At 41.2% G+C, this 27,287-nt stretch overlaps 1 protein-coding gene across 2 annotated transcripts; it reads right to left on the bottom strand.

Annotated features, from left to right (window-relative positions):
• LGMN (legumain) lies at positions 1 to 27,287 on the bottom strand. Of its 2 annotated transcripts, none has more exons than XM_054200753.1 (14): positions 27,189 to 27,287; positions 20,505 to 20,695; positions 12,498 to 12,595; positions 11,567 to 11,648; positions 10,950 to 11,035; positions 8,374 to 8,449; positions 7,831 to 7,893; positions 6,869 to 6,935; positions 5,087 to 5,205; positions 4,321 to 4,410; positions 3,428 to 3,625; positions 2,726 to 2,896; positions 1,577 to 1,644; positions 1 to 788 (listed from the first exon to the last, which is right to left on the bottom strand). In XM_054200753.1, the coding sequence occupies exons 2-14, from the start codon at positions 20,640 to 20,642 to the stop codon at positions 749 to 751; spliced, it is 1,296 nt and encodes a 431-aa protein (XP_054056728.1). In that variant the 5' UTR covers positions 20,643 to 20,695; positions 27,189 to 27,287; the 3' UTR covers positions 1 to 748. The 2 variants fall into 2 exon arrangements, with proteins under 2 accessions (XP_054056728.1, XP_054056729.1); XM_054200754.1 differs by having other exon boundaries at positions 20,505 to 20,649; positions 27,189 to 27,246.

The raw sequence follows: 27,287 nt of genomic DNA on the forward strand, positions 1-27,287 counted from the left end.
TTGCCCTGTGGGTTGATGAAACCGTCAACTTTATTTTTATTCACAGGCAGTTCCTGTACTCTGTGACTTCCCACAGGTTTGTGTGTATATACACTTCATTGTAGCATACTACTGCTAAATTTACAGCATTAGATATTTGTGTTTTTCTTTGGGAAACAGTGTTTTCTACCCACAAAGACTGCTACTGTTCACAGTTTAACTGTGCTGTTCACATCTGATAGTTCTTGAATGCAACTCACTTCTTTAAACTGTTAAGGACTTAAAACTTAAAGAACAAGCTTTGGTTTCTTCACTCTTCAATCAATCTGCAAATTAGTCACTGTAGTGGAATTCATTAACCTGTTTTAAAAAGCTAATAGTTAGCAATAGTATAATTTTTTTTCCAGGATTAATGACTTAATGTTTAAATTTAACATAGACTTAGCAATCACTGATAGATATAGGTGGCTTGTAGTGTTCACCCAGAGATTCTTAAAAGCCCCGTGCTTTGAAACAAATCATCCATCTTGAAAGCTCCAGGTGGTTGCCAAAATGCCTCTGTGAAACCAGCAGGCTGTCAGCAGGTGGGGGTGCAGGGGACAGCACTGGCAAGTGCTTTGCTGCTCATGGTCAGGAGCCTCAGCTCCCAGCACAGTCCCAGTACAGCAGATGACTCTCTTCATGTTGGCATGCATGTAAAGTCTGGATTATTACAGTTACAAAAAGTTATCACTGGTAGGAAGGGTTATATTAAGGACTGTTGTTTCCATCAATACCCAAGGCACACTTGATCCATGGCCAGGCATATTCTGCAACAGAGAACAATCATGATGAGAAATGCTTCAGGTGTCTGCTCTCAAACTGTTTCCCAAACTGACTGCAGCGGGATGCCACCAGGAGTGGGGGCAGCAGTTCTTCACCTTCTGGGTTGCGTGTGCACGCTGCCTAAACTACCAGTCCATCCTCCCATTCCCTACCCTCTGCTTTCCTCTCTCCCTTTTCTTCCTCTCACGTGACTCACAAACTGGGATCCCATCCTCTCTCAAAAAAATCCCAAGACAGAATTTCAATGCCGTGCTTCCCTTGCCCCAACTGCACCACCATAAGGCTCAGCTGGACCATTATTTCCCTGCTTTCCCACCACGCGCTCAGAGATGAAGGCCCTAGGACCATATTCCCTTTCCGCACCAGAACCCCGCAGTGCCGTGGTGTTCTGAGCCAGCAGCTGAGGGGGCAGAGGAGAAAATATGCCAGTTCCCAACCCGGCTTCAGTGTACGATCATACAGGAACTACAGGACAACACCCGTGTCCTGTAAAACACACCAGCCATGCAGTGCAGTGGGATCCTCCAACTGGCTATAATTTCCCCTGAGGGTCTTCCAACAAGGAAATTAAAGGGTTACTGGGGAACTGGATCATTATGAGTGGGAGGGAACTAATAATGATGTGTTTTCCAAAATTAGCATTCGTAACTTTAGAGTCATAACTTTACTGACAAAATAGTCAGTGGAGCAGAACAAGTGAGCAGCTTTGTCATGCTTCATCTGCCTATTAGCTTCCACTTTTCTAGCCACAGTGGGCCTGGGAACTCATTACCTGTCTATGGGGTATCCTCCTTCACAAACGTTGACCAGGGCGTACAGCTGTCTCAGTGCGTACTCATACTGAAATAAACAAGCATTGTTAATAACATCAACGATGGAGAGCAGGCATGGTTTATCCAAACTAAATTATGGAAGTAATTCAGAGGTGTGTTTATTTGCTGGTCTTGACAATGTAGTACTAGGTTTAATGGATCTTCTGTGTACTTTGCTCTCTGAACTTCATTAGGTAAATTCAGCTGTTGCTGCACAATGCTGCCTTAGCCAAGGCTCACGTATCTAACCAACTTCATTCAAAAACACCCACAAAAAAACAAACAAAAAAACACTAACGAGGAACTAAAAGTTTAACAGAGCAATGTGGCCTCCTAACAGCCTGGTTGATTAGAAGCTCCAACTGAAGGAGTGCATCTGCTTTTGATTTGTATGCAGTACTTAAAGCTTGACTAACTGCCACATAAGCCCACTGCTTTCTGCTAAAATAAATTTATTTGCTGTTGACTCATCCTACCACACACCACTGTCTGCTTAGGTAACCTTGCCTGACATCAGGACTGGGTTTTCAGGAATAGAAACTGACCTCTCTTATTCTTGTCTAAACAATGGTTAGAAAAACAGGATTTGATCCTCGACTGGGATCCCAGGAAGACTAGACAGTAATAAAACCCCTAAACTAAAAAGTCACTCTCAAGAATTGAACAAGACCATGGGTGTAGCAGCTAGGCTTCTGCAAGGAGCTATGCAACAGACAGTCGTAATGTAGAAATGTGAACGTACGAGGGTTATGAATTCACAGCAGTGGTGCTGCTTCTCTGTTTCGCTAGTAGAGATGCTTCAAGCAGAAATACAGCATGACTTCTTTAATATTAGGATTTCTGGGGAGGGAGCTGATGAAGGGACAGCACTAACTAGTAAAAGGTAAGGATTATTTCTAGTTTTGTTTTTAGTAATCTCCTTGCTTATCTACAGGCGTAGTGGAAGTGGTTTCCTGCTTCCAAAAACGTTACTCACACTCTCCAAAACTAAGCTGTAAGACTGCCCCCAAGCTAGCTTTTCAATAAAAGCTGATTTTGCAGACCTGCTTAGGACTACTAGACTTGTCTTACTGGTACGTGTATCAGGTTATATCTAATGCTTGACTTACCAAGGGCAAGTGCCAGTTGAAGCAATGAGCTTTGAAGTGGTTCACCGCTGACTGGTAGCAATCATAATTGCTGATGGTCATTCTGCCCGACAGAATTTGGTTGGTCTGGTCTTTTGATCCTGTTACTAAGGCGATGATCTTTCGCATGGATTCTTGGATAAATTCTTTCACCTGCACATAGAACAACAAGAACTTAAAACATGCTTTTTCTAAAGCTAATTTGAAGACTTTGAATTAAATTTCTTTCTCTAAACCTCCCTCAACTCTTGGGCTCTTTAAAGAACCCAATTTGCCATTTATTTTTAGCCCAGTCTTTTGGACCTGTCTCAACACACCAATGAAAACTAGGGAGACAGACTCCTGGCACCCAAAATCACTCACTGTCCTGGTGTTCTGCCAGAAGACTGACAGCAGCAATACTGGCTACCATTCTGCAGGAGCTATTTGACTGGGAGACTTCCCAGCAAGAATTCCTTTGGACGCAGATGAGGAGTTTCCTGACAGTAGAAGCTGTGAGACTAACTTTTACATGTGCTTACACTTGCCTAGATAATCACTACTGAATGTGCCTCGTGGAACAGGTGGCTGAATTTTAAAGGAGGAGTAAACCATCAGTCAGAATTTCGTTGCAATTTTCAAAAACTGGAAGCAGTTTCTCAATCTGACCCGATGTATAGTTCGAACTTTTTTTTTTTTGCTTACCTCCAGGTGTGTTTTCATCTCTGCAGCAATCTTCTTAGCCTCGCGAATGTCATTGGTAGCCATCAGCTTTCGTTTCATGATTGCAAGAGGTACATCAGGACTAGGAGTCAGGTCATAGTGTTCTACAGGTGGCAGAGAAATGGGGACAGACTTCTTCCCCATGCCCTGAAACTGCATCACTTTCATGGAGGAGATGCTCTGAAGGTTACAAAGGAAACAAATGGAAACTGTCAATCACTCCAGTAGGTAGTCTGTCTTTGGTTTGCCACGCAAACCTAACTCTCTAAACTTGCTTTATTAGAGAAAATAAAGGAGATCATAGGGTTGTAAGTGTGTGTGCATGCACATGTTGAGCTTTTTAATACAAGGTCAAGGCTGCCAAAAATCAGGGACCTTTTATTTCCAAAACTCACTGTGAGGGGAAAAAAGACCATCAGGTTAAGTAACCTGACTACTTTTTTTTTTAACAAATATTTAATTTGCATTTCTATTAACACGTTGAATAATGGGACTACTACAAATGATACATCACCTCTCAGCTCTTCCCTTTCAAGGGATCAATGTACTTAACAATTCATTAATATTTGTAATATGCCCGGAAGTGATAAATACCCTTCTTATACTTGATTGAAGTGTTAATAACTGGCACAGCTTTGAGGACAGCTCGTACCCTGACTCCTTTTATTAAAGCATAATACAAGGCTGTAAATCCTTTAGCATCAGGATCATTGTCTTTTAAATCCTAAGTGGTCTTCTGAAATATGAAGAGTTTCATTTTCTAAATCAAACTTTCCAGTTTAGTGTTGTGTTGTTTTATTTTTTAGGGATGAAAAGTATAAGGCATAAAAGGCTTTAAAGATATACCTGACCAGGAAGCCCACTCAAATACATACTCTGTTTCCATACTGCATCACGTGGCTGGTGTTGGTGCGTTTCTTCACAAGCTGAAACTGCTTGTGGAGTGTTTCTTTTCTTAGATCCTCCTGCATGAAGAAACTTCCATGTGGTCACAGATATTTACATTCAGCTATTCTAAAAACGCAAAGAAACCTGGAAAAGGTCTTAGCTGACAATATGTAGCAGAAACATAGTGCAAGAGCTATACAACCTTTAAAAGACATAAAAGTAAAAAATTAAATGAAGGTTTGACAGCTCGTTCTCAAATTGCCTTTACTGATCTCCTAATCTCCCAGCAAATGGGCAAGAAGGGAGTGGGCGAGCACACAAATCCCAGATGTGTTTCATTAATACTGTTTTCCATTATGCTAACAAATGGGTTAGCCACAGTTCAGTATTTAAGGATCCCTGAACCAGAGGAAGAACTTACTGAACCGCCCAATTTGTTTAACGAATTTGCAGATGTGGTCTCAGATTAGTAAATCAAGATTATGTGAATTTGACACTAGAAGCTAGACAGCTTCTAATCTTATAAATAGCAAAAGAGTATGTTTCTGAAACTTTCATAAATAAATTTAGTTGCCCAAACAAATAAAGATTATATATGGTTCTGAACAGTAGATAAATACTTTTACCAACTCAATTTGTTGATTTTAGTCTGATATAATAAACAAAGATTTTCATAAACCCTGTAAAAGAGCTATTTTTAAAAAGCCTAGTGATTTCTTTCATGCTGAAACTTAGATGAGCTAAGTAACTTACCATATCGGAATCTTCCATCCAATTCACACTGTACCAGTCCCCAAGATAAGTCTGCCTTTCATCATCATAGTAACATGCATAGGATGACTCTCTGGGATTGGCGGCTGTTGTTGCATAAACTGTAGACAAACGGAAAGTTATTTTTTTTTCTTATATTTAAACCCCCACATGATTTAGTACTTCGCTGCACATGATATGTTTGCCCAAGTATTTTGGCTTTCAGTCATTTACTTCTAAATAGCAGGAAGGAAAGAAGCCAGTTAACCACTCTGTTCGGTCAGACTCAGTGCTAAAACCTCCTTCCTTGCTGCCAAACGTGTGGTCTCAGGTGCTTAAAGAAGAATATAAATTTCTTGGGGAAAATCTACTATTCAAAGAACTGCCTGACAAGACTATGCACCAACAACCATTAATGTTCATTTTCTTTATTACAATAATGAGGACCTCTTTCCAAACTTGGAGTAAATCAGATAAATCATCTTTTCTTCCAGAAAATGCCACCTTCTAAGTAATATCCTTGCTTGAATACTGCTCTGCACTGAGAGGAAAGCAAACCAAACCTCTACAACATCTGCCCCAAGCACAGCGTTCCCAGTAAGTCATCTCTAACACAGTAGAACTGTAAATGCGTCTTTACAGGTATTATTAAGACAAAAGCTATTTTGACTTTTTGACAAAGTCAACTCAGCATACTTGTGTAACCGAAAGAAAGTCCAGGTTTCAAAATGAAAAAGCGTTAGGCATGCTTTTATATAGCTATAGTGTTGTTTCTACTCACAATGTACCTGAAGTGCAAAAGCCCCAAAAAAAGTCTTAAATCCTGCCTGTGTAGTAAAGCGCTGCTCTTAGCACCCCTTAAAATGCTTACTGAGTAACCAGTTAAGTTTTGTAAGTTCGCCATTGAAGGCTGACAAAGACAGATTTGTAGTGCAATACATAAATCGTCAATGTTCCGCCTTTGTAAGTCTGTGGCAGAGCTGGTGGTAAAACCAGAGAGTCCCTGGACTGGAATTTTCTAATAGAACAAGTTTGGGAAAATGCTGATTCACTGAGCATTTATTTTGAACAATCTTCAATATGAAACATTCTGTGTGCACTTTGTGTAAAGCCTTGATAGGGCCGTAAGCAATCTAGGTGGGTGCCAGGCAGCATACTCCAGGGCCAAAGACCCAGGAAGCCACGGATAAGCAGGTTGGTGGTCTTCCCTGGAATCACAGCTTCAAAACTACAACAAAGCCAGAGCAGTCGGTCTCCCTGCCATGGAACAGGAACTTCAAAAGATTGTGATTCCTCCTCCTAATTGAGGCTGAGCTCACAGCTCTGCAGCAGAGAGCTTAGAAACCCTGAAAAATCTGAGTTCCGCTTCCTGGCCTATTGTGCAAATGAGTGTAGCAAAATTGCCTGGCAATGATGTCTCCAGTGCCTTTGCTACTCAATGAAACTGAGGGCAGGAACTTCACACCTGCTCTTAGCAGGCTAAGAAATGGCAGTGTAACTTAACTGCTACCAGTTAACGGCAGCCACATAGTTCCTGAAAAGAAATCCTCTTTCAACTTCTCATTTGCAAGAAACTGAAAGCCTTGTTAAGTCTTCATAACACTCCATTAATTCTTTAAAAGGAACTTTCCATAAATGGAAAATACTACTTTCTCTGATTCTTGTGCTTCCCTGCTAAAACCAGACATAAAAGTGCCTTGAACCTGTTCTTGACACAGTATCTGTTTAGGTCCTGTCTGTGACAAGCTGTGACACTTAAGTCCAGTAAGTTAACTGATTGCTCACCGTTGATATTATCAGCCAAATGATTCATCATAGATCCAGACTCGCATGCTTCAATGTAAAACACCATCTATGAAATAAATCAGAGACCTTAAGAAATTCCATGAGGAAACGGAGAAAAGTCCTTCAGTGCTTTTCAGCTGTAGCTAGTTGGCCTGTCCTGCTATCCCTGAAACTGAAGCTATCCATAAAGCTAGAAATTAAAACACAAAAGCAAACAGATCAACTTTCATTTTTGGGTACTAAACTACATGGAAAAGGAAAACATAATCACAATGAAAAGATGCTAGTAATCTCTACAGAACCCACGGGGACCTACTGCCTCATGTACAAAGCACAAATGAAATACACAATCACTCTTCACGCACAGCAATGTGCTGCCATCGAATGTAGTATTTCTAGAACCAAGGGCCACACAGGTGTTCCTAAGTACAGCCAACAACATTAGACAGACTACCACAGAAAGTTGCTTTAGATAAGGCAAGCTACTCAAATGTTCTAAATAGTAATTTTTCTGCTTAAAACCACTTGCGATGAAATAAACGCACAGAATTTTCTGACAAGAGGTACAGTCTCTTAAACTACATTAGTGACTATAAGAGAAACATGAGGTCTATACAAACTTCCTGCAATAACAGTGCAGTCTGAAGTGAAAAAAGCACAGGAAGAACAAGTCAGGTCCGTATTTTGAGGGTGCGGTAGTTACGGATGTTGTTTCTCCGTGGTTGGTCAAAACATATACCGTTATCAAAAGGCAGTACTACATCTCAACATTGACTGCAAATATACAGTGAACTAAAAATGCAGATAAAATCTGCAGAGGATCAATCCTTTTAAGTGCAAAATCCTAATCCAAATTTCATTGCGTAGCAACAGCTCCCTCCTGCTTCAGACTCCCAAAATGAATCTCTCTCTCCCATGACAGCTGCTCTTTTAATCTCAAAACTTCTGATATGTTTGTTTACCTGCCGGTATTTTTTGTGATGATACATGTACCAAATAGTCTTATTCAAGTCCTTCACGTGAAGCTGCAAAATAAGAAGGTTTATATTAAACCCACTTATGTTCAGTAGACATACAATTCGCTTAATAGGAATAAATACTAACTACTGTGAATATGTTTACTGTTTCCCATTAAATCTAGCCAGTGCTTTGCCCTTCTGAAATACAATGTTCTAGTATTTACCGCTCTGGAAAAGCTGAGTAATTGTCCCAGATGATACGTACAGTACACCAGAAAGGCAAGTCATACCTGTGTGAAACAGTCGGGACCACCAAAGCCCAATGAAATACTAAATGACAGAACTTAATCTCGACTTGAATGCTTCAGATTCAAACTGGAAAAAAATCCAAACTGGGGGGATGAGGAGATTATTGCTCCTTTTCTGCCTCCCCCTTCAATATGGCAGTGCATTGAATATTTTCATCTTTTATATTTTTTATTTATTATTTTAGTATGTCACTAAAAGTATGGTTTTTATGACAAAGTAATCCCCCAAAATGCTTACATCATCATCAGGAAAAGCCAGAAGTCCTGGAGCTCCATGGTCAGTGAAATAAACAAACACATGATCCTTGGGACCACTGAAATGGAAAAAATTGCAAACAAATTCTTTCTAGCCTCTCCAACCTAATCTTCATTACAACAACAATCATCTGCTTCTCAATGCCAAGACATGTCAATATTTGAAAATAATACAGCTGACACATCTCCTTTTCTTGGTAATATTTTTTTCCTCCCAAACCATACTGCTTTGGGTGCTTATGAAAGGAGATGAGTGTCTGCAAAAGGCATGAAAACAGGGATACCGGCTAGTCCCTCAAGCATGGGGAATACGGCAATTACACTTCACGTTTCAAACTGTAAACTAATTGCTGGTCAGGTGGGGGCTGGTACGTTGGGTACAGGCGGGAGCACAATTGGTTTTTAATGCCTATCTGAAGAATCTGTTATATTGTGGTCATTTGTAGCCATCTGGTAAAAAAGGAATGCTTTTATAACTAAGTTATACTGAGGCACCAGGAACACGGGGATAAACCATAAAAACATGTACTACTTTGTTGTGATCTGTATGGCTATACTTAGCCAAACCAGTGTCAGCCTACATCTCCATGAAGAACTGATGTGTGTACAAACTCACCTGTTAGGCTAGACTGGCGTTTGGACTAAGCGGCTCTGCAGTTGGTTGAGCACTGCGTGCTCACAGGCTTTGATTCCCTCACGTCTGTGCAGTACGCTGTTTCCTGTACATTTTTATTGCGCTCTAAATCAGGCAGATCATGTTTGGGTGATATTAAAGTCTTGCCCTAACAGACAGATCTGCAAAGAGCTTTTGTTTTTACACTGTGTTCAGGGACAATTAAAATAACATGAACAGATTGGAAGGAGACCCCCAAACCCTCCTCTCTATCAGTGGTACAGAAATATGTATTTGCTCTTGCTCTTTCCTGACTGCAAAGAAGTATGACAGCAACAGCTCAAGGGGACGTTGTCTGCCTGCTGGTTAGGGAACAACCTGGAAGACAATCTGGATGCCTTTTGGGCAGAGGATAACTGAGTTCTTGTCCCACCCAGTAGCAGAAGTCAGGCCACTTGGAAATTCACACAACAGCGCCCAACAAAGAAGGGCTGGCCGTCACTTTTCTGGCTCCCACTCTTGAGCCTAAGTGCAAAAAATTCAACCAAGGTGAAATGCAAATAAGACTTTTATATGTGGGTTCAAATTGTCTTCCTAACAATCTTTGGCCCTCTGCAGAGCCACTCCCTTATTTGACTTACAACATCAAGCTTTCACAGGTGAGGTGTGCTCTGAAGTACTTTTCTTAAAATGAAAAATGCTTTATAGTCACCTCTTGACTCATTCCAGCTACTAGAAGAGAACACTCTAGTAACTGTGCAGCAATTTAGTAACGTCTTGCCTGTATGCCTTGCGTATATCATGTTCTTTCTCAGCTTTTCGGGATGAAGTTTAAACAATTGAGAGCAACAGTTTATTCAACTACTGTTCCTTCATTTTTTTAATTCTCCCCAATGCCCGGGCAGGATTCTTGTCCTCTGTTTCATTGCTTTGTCTCTAAAATTATACTGTCAGATGAAGATAGGCACTTACACAATTTTTCCTTAACTACATTAGTTCTTCCAAATGATCACATTTAAATTCTTAAAGGTTTTACAGGATATACTGTACATAGACAAATATAGCACAATATAACTCTTTACTAGCGGTACTGAGTCAGAAATACAGCACACCATCATGCTTTCATATCTCAAACTCTGTGAAAGCAAGATGAATGACTGACACCAGGTATCTTTCCAAGAGGTCTTCTAATTAGGCCCTCAAATATATTGCTTTTATTCTTGAATCACCTAAATTATATAAGCCTTTATAAACTACACCCATTACTTAGAGATCTTACATTCTACTTAGCCAGTCTACAATTTATTATTGTTCATATATTAGAATACTGCCAAACTTACAATCATTTCTGTAATGTAGTTTACAAATACCTTAGCATAATACATCAATTACAAGGCTAATTTTGCTTATGCTACTTTTTCAATTGCAAAGATTTTTTTTATTTTTTTTTTTTTGCATTAAACTATAATTCCATTTCATTACATTCAAGGCCTCAATAACCTTACATCTGCCACAGACCATGGCTGGGATTAGACATGCCATTCTTTCAGCTGATGAGCTGTTTAAGGTATCTCTGTCCCTCTGCCACTGACTGCTAAGTCTCGCCACCTCAGGTGACCAATACAACTGTTTGTGTACATTAAGCCAAGCCTTAGCAAACCCTTCCTAGGCGTCTCCAAACATTAATAAAACTCTCTTTGGATAGCAACTCTTGAAAAGACAATAGTCTAAATAACAAATACCTTAATACAGTTGATACTGTCCTCTAAAGTTCTTATACTTTCATCTGTACTGGGCTCCATACCAGCCAAATATCAGCAGTTGCTTCTTGGTGCTGGATAGTTTGAGAAGCCAGAATCTTTGTATTTCTAATGTGAATTACCTGGCATTACCATCAATAGCCTTGCTGGATTCTCAAGTTGCTCTAATTTACCCTCTTCTTTTACCTTTTCAATACTTTTCCTGATCCCACCCCCTTCACTGCTTCCGCATCTCCTCTGAGAACAGCAAGGAAGTTCTTTGGAGTAACATCCTAAGGATTTAAGAGGATTAAAGTTAAATCTGATCATAAAAACAACAACAAAATCTTCATTTCGAAAGGCTTCTGAAAGTCAGAATCCATGCACGGATGGCAAGTTTAGCTGGCCATCCTTTTCAGTCTGTCACTATATAATGTATTAGCCACTGGTGACTCCCTTGGACACTGAATCACGAAATCACCAAGTGATTGGATTACCGTTCTGATTTAATGAAACAATTAGTCTTACACAGCTGTTCTTCAGATTGAGTTACATTTATGAATGCAAGACTTTTCCTCCTTTTATGTCGTGTGCCAGCACAGAAACAATGTAAAGGTTTACTTTTATGACCGCTGCTTCACTTCAAAGCATCTGTTGTTTATATTCATCTTATGAACACCAAACTTCATGCCAAAGATTGCAAGTGAATAAGCTGGAGGCTTTATCCTATGTGCATTTTGGAGTGTAAGCTACAGGCTGAAAGGATTTGTGCAGAACAGTGGCTAATACTGAACCTTCCCTGGGGAATGGTGTTTCATTCCTACCTCCTTTGTATAGTCCTTGGGCACTCCAGCATACACATCTGTGCCATTAGGTCTATTGATGACAATGCCTTTTGTTGGATTTCTGAAAGTTAAACGGAAAATAAATATGAGTAATTAGCCACATACCACACAATGACCACAGAACAACTAGGAAACCATTTAAACTGTCCTCCCTGGCCAGCTTGCCTGAGAGAGAGAGTAATGGGTATTGCACCATGTGTCAAGTGATCTCAGAATAAAAAGGCCTTTTCACTTCAGACAGTTACATGTTTGCCTCAGGTGTCCTTCAAATATCCCATCTCAGATCATGTCAATTAATCTGAAGATGTAGGCGGGTGGTCTCTTACACTATCATCTCTCTACTTTCAGTCTTGCCCTAAGTCCCCTTTTCCTTTTTGCTTCCAGTGCTGCCATGCAGCTGAAGTCCACTGATTTTTGCTGAAGCTGTCTCAGAATTAGAAAGCAATATAGAAAATAGCATACAGAAAGCAATGATACGCTCTAGACAGTCTCCAAGAATGGGACATGTACACTTCTTTGTTGAATGTACATTCGGGGAATTAATCTGAGGATGTCCTTTCAAAAAAGCCCTGCAAGTCATACACAAAGCTTCCCTATTTTTGTGGTTTTAGGCTATTTATCTGCTGCAAACTGTTACGCCTGGGAGTTAAGATCACTTACTCTCATAACAGTGAAGCTCTGCAGTCCTCAGTCCCACAACTGATGCTGAGTTGCGCAGTAAGGCTTAGAAAGCTCGTGAGCACATTTCAAAGGAGAATTATTGAGCTGATGGATAAAACATCTCTATGCATATCACAGGTGGTTTTAAAAGCTTTTCTTATAAAACTACTACAAATTCAAAACACATGGGTGACTATGGCATGTTTGTAGTAACCATATAGTTTGTGATTAGCGCATGTTCATCACTTACTCGTCATTATCAGCAATGTCATCATACATCATGACAATGATCTGTTCATCTGGAATTCCATTTCGGTGTACAATCTGGTACGCGTGGCACACGTCTGCCTGAAATTAAGCAAATTTTCATTACTGGCTTTAACAGAGACCAGAATCTTTGAGACCAGAAGAAAAATAGCTTTGCAGGCCTAAGAGCGGGCTATTATTCAAAAGAAACTGCATTCAGATACAAAAGACTGAGGGCTGAAATGCACAGGTTAAACCAAAACTCAATGTCTTTCTCTAACTAGGCGGAGTTGCATTAATAACGGAGACTATGATTAAAATCTCTCTCTCATTTACCTATTTTGATTTCTTATTTAAACAGAAACGAGAAGTTGCTTCAGACTTGGTACAGATAACAAAATTTAACAAAAGGTTCTCAGCAATGTTCTGTGAGAAAATCTAAATGAAACCCTTGTGCACTGACAGACAAATCCGAAGTGTGCCAAGTAAAAGAGAAGAGTTGGATTCCCACCAATTTCAACTAGTTCTGTACCAAGCCTGCATGACTAAGCATCAGACTGTCCTTGGCTTAAGCAAGTATGGTTTACCAATCTCATGTCTGCAAAGATTTTATTAAATTTTGTTTTACTAGATGAAAATTTTGGTTAAGGAAAATTTCCTTTTCAATTATGTATTTCTTGTAGAGTAACACTGAAGCAACTTCAGAGCAAGAAAACAGATTTCACTGGAAAACAGAATTGCAGAATTTCTATTCAGGCTCTTTTCCTGACTTGTACAGGATATGAATAAGCAGATTTTCTTTACAGAATCATCTTCCCGTGACACAGAAATAACAACACTCATCAAAGTGATATTACAGTAAATGCAAACCTCTATCAGAACACCAAATTCATAGTAACCCCATCCCAAATAACTCTCTTCTTTTAGAGCTGCAGTCTGTGAATGAACTAATGGGATATCAACAATCATTCCTAAACTCTACAACTACAACCTACAACATGCTAGAAAAGCTGTGCAGATTTAATGGAAGAAGTCTCACCTAGCAAATGCACACTCCAAATGCAGGCAAAAAGCAAGCTTTAAAGCTTACTTCTATTGAGCTAATCTAATTTTCTGGTTTGTAAACCAAACTGAAGTGGTTTAAACGGACATATGTAAGTTCCCATGATTTAGGAGTACTAGTGATTTTGACTAGTTTAAGTGAAAGGACACTGTAAAATCCTGTCACTTTATAATCCTTGGTCTTCTAAGTGTGGCTGAAGCTGAAAAGTGAGGGTAGCTGTGCATGATTCTGGCCAGGGTGAGGCACATTCAATGCTAATGAACTCTCCCACAGCAAAATCTCTTCCCGTGGCTAACCCTGAACTTGTCCTTACTAACTAAAGCAGCTCCATTTCCTACTCCACAGGTCAGCCTACATTCTCTTCCGCCTATGCCAGACAGTCTTCACTGCTTATAGTTTTCCATTTCCTTGTATGTCATTATACCATCTGCTGCCTCAACAAGGCAACAGGTAGAGGTTAAACAGAGTTATAAAGGCATCACGTATAATATGAAACAGCAGAGTGCAGGTTTGACTAAACATGTCTTTGATTTTCAGAAGCAACGCAAGCAAAAGTAGAAGAAATCAGTAATCAGGGCATCTCCACACTGATTGATGAGTAGATCACAGATCTCCTCTCACTTTCCAGACATAATACACTTCTGTTACGCTGCCAGAAACAGCTACAGGCTGGCAACACACAGAAATGCTTTGGCATGCTATAGTAATGTAATATCAACATACTCAACCAGCAAGTGTCTGTGCTCCCACAGACATGCGACTGGCCCGTAGGGACTTCAGAGGTGTTTTTAATTCAAAGTACCCAAAATTAGTTAAGCTTTGCAAATGCATATTGTCAGCTTTTTTTGACTCCACTCTCCTTCCTTCTGATTCATTGACTGACTGCTCGCTATGTCCCGTCTTACTTAATAAAGCAGACACTGGTGGTAAATTTAAATGGGATTAATTCCCTAGTGTGGAGGGAAACAGATCAATGTAATCAATTCCCCTCAACCTTAACTGCTTGGGGATTGTCCCAGCCTTTTGATGCTTTTGCTAAAGGAACTGTACCAGCTGGTAGCATAATGGTAACACCAACATAGGGTAGAGCAGCAAAAATATGTTTTGCCGCTAAAACTCCATTGGCTACAGCAGGACAGTTCTGAGTAAACGGTTGGGGTTTTTTTGCATAGAATTAGCTGACCTGACTGGCCACCTTTGATGTTGGTCATATGTTCCCTACCCTACACATATAGAGATTTATGTTTTTCTAAAACCAGAAGAGAAATAGTCTGCTGCTAGAGTAGGGAGGCGTATGTAAATGTAGAGTATTTCCTGTTGATGTGTAACTGCCTCTCAAATACTGCTGTTTGAGCCTTGTTTCTTCCAGAAATATTTCTTGCATAGCCGTTACCTGTAAATCACCCTAAAGGAGACAGCTAATATTGTTCTAGATCTCTTGGCGGTATTATTCTTGTTGGTTTAGTATGTGAAATGAATGCTATAAACGTTTACTGGATAAATTGTCACTACATGCAAATCACGCTTTTGTGGCCACAGTTTGGGGTGTGTAGCAGCTGTCCTGAACAGAAGAATAGAAGAGAAGGTACAGCTGCACAGCTGCTACTGCACAACGGACCTCACATGCCAGCTCCAAAACGGACACTGTTAATGGCATAGTTCAGACCTTTCATCCCTAGGTTAGTCTAAACCTGTTGCTACATCAGCAAATTTCTGTGGAATATCTATGCTTAAATCTGCTTAAATATTTAACACCTAGATTTTGAAAGCATGGAGATCAGAGGTGCAATTCCCCCATTTTCCTGGAATGGGCATTTTGTTTCACAAAATGTGCATTTGGGGAAAATTCTAAAAGGAAAAAAACCCAAAACACCCAAACTTTCCTCTGCCATACAGCTGTTCAAGCATTTGAGTGACACAGTCTTTAAGTAGTCTACTTGGGGGGGGGTGTGTGTTTGGAAAAATCAAGTTATTTTATGACACATGCATAAATACTGCCTAAAGGGAAAAGCCTGGACTTCTGTGAAATTGGTTACTTCCAATCTTATGACTGCTAGGTTCATGGCTAATAAGCATGTGTAATGAACTGTCAGCTTCATTGCAAAGCGGCACTGTTCCCACTACAGGTACAGTGAAACGCCACAGCCTAAAAAAGAGTGAACTCTAATATATAAGCATGGTAGAAGAATACATCTGAAATGCCTGAATGTTTCACTTCCCTGCTTAAACATATATCAGTGAGTCAGCCAAAAACTCTTAACTGTATTAAGAACTTAGGAAAGGTTTTCCCATAGCTTCAGTTATAATTTTGTACGCACAGTAAGGAAATGTTAATTGAAGACAAACAGCCAAGGCATCCTTAATGTCTGTTACTTGCAAGACTGGAGAATTTAGGACTGTCCTGGAATAAGATACTGCTCTGGTTAGTGGTGTGCAAAACCCAGGATAAATACAGTCCCTGGCCCATAAAGCTCAGTAAGTATAAGACTAAAAACAACAACTGAAAACAGACCCATGCATGCAAATTCAAATTTTTTTAATTTTCAGCATTTTAATTTTGCCAGATTCTTCTCCTCAATTAAGACTGTGTTTCACATCAGGCTTTTCCATTGACTATGTCTATTGGAGTATCCAGAACATATTGGTCCGTGTGTGTGTATATATATGTATATACACACACACTTCTGCCTCAGGAGAGGTAGAAGTATATATAAGATTCTGTTTCTTTTAAGGAGAACTAGTTTGTCGGCTCATTCTCTAAATTGCCCAGTAGCATTTAGTGCTGTATTTGCTCAGGTATGTCACTCAGCTTTCCAGAGATGTATCATCCAGCTCTTTGCATAGTAGAGAGCTGAGCCGCTTTCCCAAGGAATGGGGGAGTACTCTTTCTGGTATGTATTATAAATGCTTAGTTGCATTTAGGGAATAGCAGCCAGTCTGGTAATAAGAAAGCTGCCATAGAGAAGTCAGAATAACTGTTGAGGAGCAGAGAGGAGCACATCGATTGTCCTTCCACACAGCCCAAGCAACTCTAATCAAAAACACTGAGTTATGCATAAAACCACCAAAGAACTGAGAAGCCACAAGCATAAGGTGATGTACAAGCTAGCTTTGCAATGGCGGTAAACCTATGACATTGGGATGTATACTATTCAAAACACTTAAAATTCATTTTAGGAACTTGATAAGATAAATGTTTAAGACAAGTTTAGATCACCCTGATTAGGGAAGTCTCAGTTCAGCCACCATAGACGCAACAAGTGCCTACAAGGTGTAAATCTCACTCACAGATAAGTGCAAACAGTGGTTTTTTCCTTATCTTGTCTACACATGAGGCTTGCACCACTGACAGTGGATCCTGACCAGTGACAGCTGAATCACAAGTTTCAGAAGAAGTTTCAGATTCCTTGAGGTTACAGGTGCAAAATCAGCATTTACAAGGAGGGCACAGTCTTTACAAACTTACTGTTCAGGGGGTCTGTACAGCATACAATGATGGACTATTTTCCCCACAAATTTTCATGTATGGAATTAAGAGATATTTTTGAAGGTGCAATATTCTTCTTCTCCGTTTATGGTTGTTTAGTCAGCTGAACACACCCTGCTATCAGGTAACTATTGCGGAAGGCAACAGAGTTTTGACTGTTGTGTGTAGGCAGCATGCAAAACAACTGGAGCTCATAAAATATAAATGTAATACAAACATACAATATCGTGTATTAACTGTACCCTGAGCAGCTGAACTTAGCAACTGAAACTCACGAGATGTGTCAGCTGAGATCTCAAATTACAGAGGGATATTATGAGTGCTTAGTTGCATGTAGGGAATAGCAACCAGTCCGGTAATAAAATAGTGTCACATTGAGTAACTGCTTACAGGAACGTTCATATGTACTAATTCACTTGTAGACAGGCCAGAACAGAGAAGTTCTGAGGAAGAAAGGTGATGGCAGAAGGAAAACTAATTAATTGGGTACAATATATTTTCTTCTACAGTTTCTCCCTTGGAAAGCAAAAAATTACACAACTCCACAATCCTGGCACGATGCTTCACTTTCTGACAGTATAGGTATTATTCTACTGAAAAATAACATGTGCCTCTGCGCATGTTCACTATGGAATGACTTTCATGATGGATGAAGCACAGAACTGGAAGTCCAAGTCCTATTCCTGGCTCCACTGCAAGTGACTTGAGCAAATAATCTAATTACTTACAGTGCTTTTGCTTCCACCTCTGGAAGGTATGGCATACTAACACACACAAAGACACGGTGATCAGTCTGCATAATGTTTCCAAAAATCTGTTATAAACTCCTGAGATTTCTGTAGTAACTCTCCTCTTCCGTATAACTCTCCTAAAAGCCTGTGGTTCAGCCAGTTTTGCTGGGAACGAGTTTCCCCCGTTTTCTGGTACCCAAGGCGCCCTTCTCTGGATTACACTTCATGGCACAGAGAGTGGATTTTCTAGGACTACCTGCTGGGTCTGCCTCCCGGTATGCCCTCCCACCACGGGTGCTCACCCCTGCCAGGCCCTTAGGGTTGGCCACAGAAGGCTGTGAGGCAAGACAGCACAGGCTGCTGACGCACTGTATCTTGTGGGAACTGATTTCTTTTCGTAACAAGTTAGAGGCACGGTATCTTGCCCAGGACAGGTAAGTAGGAGCTCAGCCCCATTCTGAAGGATCCTTCACACAGACTCTTATCTTACGATGCTGATTTCATAACTTTGATAGGCTTATTAGTGCTGTTCTAATTTTCTTTTTTTGTTATTATTCCAAATGTTAATACTGTGCCTGAAGCAAGTGGTAGAAGTTAAAATACAGAAATTTCTGGCACTGAAATTCAGAACACTTTGGCACTGCAGGTATTTTGCATTATTAGTTCATGTTACCTTCAAAATGAAGGTGCTTAAAGAAATCCCGTTTTCATTTTTCTGAGCTTGAAAAGCAATTACTTAGTAACTGTGTGCAAACCACGACCACAATCAAAAGTTAATTTGCTCCTGTGAAACAGGCATGTTCAAAAGAATTATTGTTAGAAACAAATAGGCAAATATGCATCTCGCGTTCTTCATAACTCCATTACACCTGGCAGATATACTTGCCATTGCCGTCTCACTGACAGAAAGGTTAAAAACTTCTATGCTTGGGCAACTGTAGAAAAGGAATTCTCATGAGCCACAGCTTCAAAAATATAGTTTTATTTAGACAATGAATGTTGCGGTATTAACTCCTCCTAGAGTGGAAGGGAGCCAGCGAGACTGGTTAGACAGCAATAGCAACAACCAGAGCACAACTCAGTAATTACATTTAGACACCCCAGGGCGGGCCATGATCAAGTACACCCCTAGTATTTTTATAATTGTTTTCCAATTTCAACTTTAAAAGTATCTTTTTTTTTTAAGACTTAATTTTAAATAGGAATAGTTTATATTAAGACTGTAATATTCCAACTATGATTATCAGGCGATATCTACAGTGCAAGGAGATGGCAAAATCCCTAAAACCAGTTTGTCAGTGTTGAGCTAGTATTTGCCAGTAACAGGTGGTTCTTCAGATGCAACAAGCTTGTCAGTCTGGTTCATTTATTTTTAAGCTCATCACTGTGCTGAAAGTTACAAACTGATTGTGAACTGAGAGGGAGGGGAAACATACATAAAACCCAATGTGCCCAACACATAGAACGCTCATTTCTTCCTCAATTAACACAAACAGAGAGGATTAAGCCTCTCTAGATTTTACAGGCAATTACATTAAAAATAATAAATGCTTTAAAAATTTCGGTGCCTAGCAAATCAGCTTGATGTAAGTACCCAGTCCATTTAATACAGTTTAACTTTTAAAATGTTGGTTTTGTACACTAGGGTTTCAATCTCTGTTCAAGTTCACATTAAGCAACAATAGTCTAGTAAACTAATTTTCTAACATTTATAAATATACAGAAATTAGAATTAAGTGGACCGTGTTCTGCAGGAAAGCAAGAGGTAGTTACAAGTACAGAGGAAAGACTGTGTTTAAGCGCAGATTAAGCTGTTTAAGGGACTGCCCAAGAATTCCCCAAAAGGAAAAACTGTCGTGGTCTCCTGACTGCTGATTATAAGTCTTGAACTTAATCAGAGTTAAATCACTTAAATTTAGTCCTGTGCATCCTGACACTCACACTTAGACCACAATTCCACAACACACTGGCTTTGACAGCAGTGTCAAACTCGGGAGTTCCTGTTCCCTTTTCTCCTCTTCTTTCCCTTCACTCTGATCTCTGCACCTCGGTGCACTGTATGCTTGTTGTGCCAACACAACTCCGAGGCCATGCTGTCGAACACAGTGAGCAAGCTGATTCAGGTTAAAAAGACCCCCCTTCTGCATGTCCCCCACCCCACAACAAGATACTGTGCATTTGGAGCCTTCACAGATTTAACTGGAGAAAAGAAAGAGAGGTTTTTCATACCATAAGGAAAAGAGGAAAACAAATGTAGTGAAATATGTCTCAAAACGAGGTTTAATTCAAGGTATCATTTGTTCAACTGCAATTGGGGTTAGACCCTCTAGCCTAGTAATAGGATGCTTAAACAAAATGATACGTCTCGCAGGATGCAGAAAGGTGATTAGAGGAAGAATACTGCTCCTCCTGCTAACGACAGGTTTCAAAAGATGAAAAACTGGATGGACAAAGTTGTAAGCAAAAAAAAAAAAATTCAAATAGTAAAAGGAGCAGTGGAGGGGAATTCTCAGGGTGAGAATGACAAGAACTAAGACCAGGCTGTGAGTGAATCTTCTTGCTATTTGTTTTGAAAACTTCACACGCTCCTGGAAGCCTAGAAGTAGTTCCACTTGCCCAAATGACAGAAGGGCTGAACTAGTCTAGGCAGCTATCATCTCCCCGCGAGTCCCAGAGCAGGCATTTTCTGGAGTTTGGCCAGCATCAGCATGTGAGACCAGTGGTCCTTACCTGGTGTCGATAGTTGTACCAGCCGTTTGAACCTGCGACAATCACCACCCAGTGCTTGCCTCCATCTTCAGGTTCTTCCATGGGGAATGTGCTGATGCCCAGAGCACAGCCCAGCAGCACAACTACTTTCCATATCATCTCTCTTCTTTATTTACTCCACAAATGGGATGAAAAGAAAAAAAGAAAAAAACCTAGTGAAGAAGTTTGAGAGAAGCAGATCAGAGGACATCAGTCAAAATAAACCAAACACAAACATCAGTAGTACCACAACCATAACCTTTTCTTGCTCGTGGGGATTTTTTGTGTTTTACAGACCATTCAACCCACAGTACAATTTCTGGTCATATCTTCCTTTAGCACCAAGCTGCTTATAGTTACAAGAGTTTTCTGTCAGCTTTCAAATCTGACTGAAAGCAATTCTGAATAGGACAACCAAGTCTTTCAGCTCCCTCTGGTTGTTTTGCTTTATAATAGCTGGTAATGAATATGCCTCAAATACAGAGCAAGCCTCACTATCAAGTATTTCACAGATAAAAAATTTTCAGATTAATACTGTTCTCTTGGTCTCTGCTTACGTAATTCACTGGTTTCCACTTGCTGGCAATTAGCCCATTATTACTGAGTCAAATCCCGGGTGATGTAGGCACAAGGATGCATGGACGTGGAGAATTGCTTGGGACTTGGAAGGTCAGAGTGTCACAAGCGCTCTCTGTGCCTGCAAAGCCAGAGACGGTGGAGAGAGGCCGTGTCGCTGTTCTGCACCAGATACAGCCCTAACTGCTGGGGCTGGGGGGAAGTGCAGACTGCGAGAGCCTCATGCTATTTGTGCAACCTGTTATGCTAGTGTGAACCAGTACCACATGAAAGAGTAGCATTTTCATCTGTTTTGCACAATGGTTAAGTGTTTGCACCAGGTGCACAGCAAGAGAATTGGGTCTGAGCCTGTGGACGGGAAATTCAGAGCAGCGCCAGAGAGGCGGTTTGAGCCCATGCAGAAATGGCTCTTTCTACTTTCTTGAGAGCACTAGAAGTAGTGTCCCCACTAGTGAACTTCCTGGGCACCCTGACTGTCTGATAAAGTGTTTGCTATAAAAGCAAACAATCTGTCCATATCAAATTGAAGGTTTACTTTTGTGGTTTTTTTTTTTTTCTGGGGGTGGGGCGTGTATGTATACTGGTCACCATCTCATGTCTGCTGCATCCAATGTGTCCTCATAAAGCAAACCCTTGAAGAACTGCATGCTTTTGGCACATGCACAAAAATTACATACTTCTTCATGCACTGAGAGATAGGATTTTACACTGGCCTACTTAGAAAAAAAGAGATTCTGGAGGCAAGATGTGCTGCAGTAAGAGATAGCCTACTTTAGCATGGTTTTCTCTGGAATAAAAGCTGGAAACTCCCAAGCCATACAACTTGGTCACAAAACACAATATCAAAGCTACCACTAAACCAAATAAATAAACAGTATCCAAGTCAGCTTCAATTCCCACCAGCCAAAACCATCCATCTGCAGCCACTCAAATGAGGCTGAAACAGAGAAGCGGCCAGCTCCGCTCCGAACCAGCTGCGCACAGTGAAGACTGCTAACCTAACGTGTGGTATGGGTCTTTCCAAGACTGGATCTACTGGTCACTGAGATTTGTCTTGCTAGCAGCAGTGTGAAAAATATACTGCATATATTTTTGGAAGGTTTTTTTTTTTTTTTTTTTCATTCTAATGGAGGTAGCACAAAGTAAAGAAAGTCACGTTAGCATATCAGCTCCCACAGGAAGAGCTGTTACCACACAAAAAAACTCCAGAACAGAAAGGAAAAGGCAGAACCAAATGTTAAGTGCTATGACACTTTGAATCTAGGAAACTTATCTTTCAGGCATAAGCCACTCCTGTAACTGCCTGCAACTATGAGATTTGGGAGCAAGAACAGTACATGTTAATTTAACAATTTGGGGTTTGTTGAATTAATAGCTACTTCAGCAGTTAAGCCGATATGAAGGAATAAGCAGAATTTTCTGCAGTTTGATAGACAGTTGTAATCTCTAATGTTGAGCTAGAATTGTAAATTCTTGTCATTGTTGTCACCAAACAGTGACACGTGGCTTTGTACGGCAACTCTACCATGTCTATCTCGTCACTTCTTCAGATGATTAAGACAAATAACACACTAACAACTGCACTGAAGATACACTGTGTTTACAGTATCCACAGAAACTGCCTATTTTGTTGCCTACAGCACTACTAAGATTCAGACCAAGTTATTTAAAACTTTCGTAAAGTATGACAATACGCCATGGGCCAACAAGCCTATTCATTCCCAATATTCAGTTGCAGGTATATCTAACTCATGAAATATTAGACAAGAAAAGAAAAATCAATATGTTTTAGAAGATCTGCTTAGAAATCTTAACTGAGTTTGACTTTATAAAGATGAATTTCATGCAAACAGATCCCTCAGAGCTCAGAATCTGTTTCATGAGAAGCTGCTTTTTTACATGTTCATTAAAGCACAACTTTCCATTTCTCCAACGAAAAACATTACTTATGTTTACATGAAACATACACAGAGAAAATAAATGGTTCAAATGATTGCTGAAGGTCTGGAGATCCTTTCACATGATGCTTAGCTCTTTTGAGATGTAAATAATTAATTCGAATTCAGGACATACCAATAGAAGCCGTGTTGCTGCCAGCAGTTCACTGGGTCACATAACATGATGGCTAATTTCAAGGCAGATCCTAGTAGATAGACATCCATCACGTGGAAACAGTCACTGCCCACCGTCTGTCAGTTACTGATATACCGCACAATGGAGACTAAAGCAGCTTCAGAAAAAAGTATGCTATGGAGTGCTAAGTCCTGAATTGAAAACAGTTTGATGGGACTGTCTTTCCTGACGAATTCATGCACCAGAGTATCGGAACACAGATCTATAGCTCTCTGGACCCCAGCCGGTATCTCTGCACTGGGCTGTGCTGTGTGGGACGCAGGTATGCCAGATGCCAGCCCTGCATTCTGCCTGCAAACAGGCCCACAACAGGAAAGCTCAGGGCCAGATCAGGAACAAAGACTTAAGTTATCAAGCCTCTCAGGCAGGCCCTTCACGAGGAATTCAGAAGCCTCCCATGTGGTACGTGGGTATTCAGATCATCAGATTTCTCCCCTCTGCGGTGACAGAGTTGTGAATGATGCAGAAGGCCCAAGGAAAAAAAAACAAACCAAACAAACACCAAGAAACATTTGCATTGTATTATAAAAACACATATGTTTTGTCATGGGTTCTTCCAAATAGAAAAAAACTCATCTTTTATACTAATTAATGACATATAATCCCACTTATCTGTTTTTTCCTATATTATAATTAAATCAAATTAACACCAGAAAGAAGGGGGGAAAAACCCAGACATACCACAATGCACTAATAAGCCATGATTAATTAATGCTGAGCTCTCCAAGGTTCTCTGAGCAACATTTAAAATAGGTTTAACTGTTAAGCATACGTGCATTGGGAATACGTCTTTCATTGCTTGTGTCCAACTACTGAAAAAAACCCACAAACCCAAACAAAAACAAACAAACAAAAAAGCCTCCCGTATTTCTCCTTGTTTTAAAGAAAGCCTTTCACTGCTCAGGCAGGCAATTTAAAAGATTGTGTTCTGGGTTGTCTTGAATGAGTTCTTGACCTGCGGTTGAGAAGAGAAAGTTCCCGTCACATACTGCATCTTCAGGTCATATTAGAAGAGAAACCAGCTCAGCTGACCACCTTACCAGAGAGCCATAAAAAGCCTTTTTCTGAAAGCAAGGAATCAAAGATCTGTCACATGAGATCATAAATGCATGCTCAGTGAGACTACATGGAAGAACTGAAAATTCACTACAAGATCATTTTAGATCTTTGCTTGACGGCAAAAAATAGGAGACGATTTTATCAGCTCTGCCTGGTCTTGCTGGTAAAAGAGTTAGTTAACTTTGCTTTGGAAAGCACATAAGGAAAAAGGCACATTTCACAGACATAGTGGGTACAGCATCAGATCTACAAGCGCAGAACCACAGCACGTACACACACAGGTAAGGTGCTGCGCAGTTTGCACAGCCCTGGAAGAAGCATGGCCAAAACTGGGTGGCTCTTGCCAGAACAATTCACTCAGCCCTTAAATCCTGTTTTGCCTGACAGAGGTACCTTGACTGCTTCCCATGGGCTGGCACACATCTCTGACTTGATAAGAGAGGGATGCTGAAGAAAGACCACATCTGGAAGCGGACGGTTGCTGCTAGAACAATTCTTCTGGTCAACAGCGCCCTGAGTTCACAACTTTTCTTTGGGAAAACCGTCCACTAAGATCAAAAGTCTTAGAACAGCAGGATACCACCCTAAAGAAAGGGGTTTGAGTTGATCAAAGCATTTTCCACTAGTGTTTAGAGTGATGTTGACACTTTGGTAGCTTAAACTCCGAATATACCTCAAGCACAGCCTCCCAGACCTATATAAACAGAAACCATATATCCATTTTCCCTTCATGTGAAATAAGTTAACAGTAGTCTTGGGTGAAAATAACAGCCTTAAGATAATCAGCTGATCACTCCATTTTTTTCTGGGAAATCTCTCTTTTCAGCTTCCCTTTTTATGACCACTAGCCTTCTAGTTTTCAGAATCAAGTCACAATTTCTTTTCCCATACAGTGCTTGCATATTGCCTGTCGCTGTAATATTTAGATGCTGATTTCCACAAAATATGTGACTCACGATAGCGCTTCTCACAGGAAACTAATGTCTGCAGTTCTCTGTCAGCAATGTTCTGCCTACATGTTGTGCTGGCTGCCACGCAAACTGAAGCACCTAAACCCATGATTAAGCCCCTGTGGAATTAGTCTGATTTTCTTGTCCGCTTGTAGAGTGGTAGAGAGATATCACTGTAAACTCTGATAAGGTACATTTTCAGGGAGATTATGGTCTCTGTTGCAAAGCAGTTCTTTACAAAGTCTACTAGTAACCATTTTATGAATCAGCTTAATTTGATTAGAACTTGTAGTAAAATAGTTTAGTATAGCTACTGAAGAAGTATAAGTCACTTTTACTGTAAAAACAAAACTTGTAATTATGTTAACTCAGAATGGTTTTTACACCTTTTTAAGTGTTAAAAAAAGGTATTTAGAAGTCATTTAAAATCAGGTTCATTCTATTGTTTGCAGATTCCTCTTTCTCAGCAGCAGAGAGATGGCACCATTTACCAGGGAAAAAATAATAAAAATAAAAATCACTCCTTATGCATCCTAGGATGGAGACAATCTAATAGACCTGTTTTAGGGGGGCTTATTTTTTTTTTTTTACATGCACTTCAAAAAGCCCAGATTCAAATTTGGTAGATCTTAAGGCTTCAGTAAAACTGCTTCTGATATTTACTTTCAGATCTGTCTACAAATACACAAAGTCTCCACAATCACCTTCTGATGGTAGAAAAAGCAGCTACTGCAACACTGCATAAATAACTTTATTACCTTGCACGATTCAGGACAGGATAGAGGATTAGGTCAGATGAGGGTTAGCATTTCTGCTCAACAAACAGAAATTTTTAGAGCATGGACAGAATGAAATTCTGGAGAAGTGATTATGCAGAAAGCCTGTGAGTCCCACACTCCACGTCTTTTACCATGGTTTATCTGAGCATTTCAGATCTTCATTGCAACCTTTGTTTTAACCCCCAAATTTAGACCCCAACGCAGTGTTGTCCCATCCTAAATTGGAACTAGTGGTGCTACTAACCCCAAGCATACTTTCATGTTATGGCAAGGTTGTCCACCAGCTATAAATAACCAGACACAGTGCAGTACCTTTCAGGCATCATCAGCTCTTTGCAGAAAACCCATAAATTCTGACTCCATCCTTTTCCCCCGTTAAAAACGTGCTATCCGGGGACTAAACCTGCGCTGCTGCCACCGCCTCCCCTCCACTCTCCCTCTTCTCCTGGGCCAGCAATGCCCCTCTGAACGAGCCGCTTGAGCTCCTCTCCCCGCTGAAGCCCTTCCACAAGGGCGAGCTCAAATAGAGCTCCGAGCCAGAAGGGCCCCGTGACAGGGGCGGGGGGACAATTGTGCCAAACCCCTTATTATTAAGGGCAGCACCGACGATGCGGGCGGGCGCTCCGCGGCGAGAACGCACAGGAGAACGGCGGGCAGACCGACCCCTCTCCCGGCGGCACAAGGCCGAGGGTGGGGGGGTCTGCAAACCGACCCAACCATGGGCCCCTGTCGGCCCCAGCGCTGACTAACGTCGGGCCCCGAAACGGGGAGGGGGCCGGCAGAGCGCTGGGGGCTCAGCAGCGCTCGGAGCTGGTGAGGGAAACCAGCGCCCCTCGACCTCTCCCCTGCAGCCGGCGGAGCCCCTCGCCCCTACCCCCGGGCAGCTCAGCCGCCGGGGAGCGGAGCGGGCCGGCACCCCCTCACAGCACATCCCCATAACGGATCCCCCTCACGGCTTTCCTCAAAGCACCCCCGCCCTCGCGATTTCCCTCACGACACTCTCCCCACCGACGGCTTCTCTCACCATACCCGCCCCCCTCACGGCTTCCCTCACCACACTCCCCCCCCACCCCTCACGGCTCCCCCTGCATCCGCCTCGTCCTCCCGGCTGCCGCCAGCCAGCTCTGACAGAACCCTCCCAGGACAGCGCGACCCCGGCGGGCCCTTACCGCGCTGCCGGCGGAGGTGTCGCCGCCGCGGCCGCTGTGATTGCGGTAGGCGCCGTGCAGAGGCAGGCGACCGCCGGCCGCGGCGGGCGGAGACCGGCC

Source organism: Rissa tridactyla, chromosome 4 (assembly GCF_028500815.1).
Source record: "Rissa tridactyla isolate bRisTri1 chromosome 4, bRisTri1.patW.cur.20221130, whole genome shotgun sequence".
NCBI classification, from domain to species: domain Eukaryota; kingdom Metazoa; phylum Chordata; class Aves; order Charadriiformes; family Laridae; genus Rissa; species Rissa tridactyla.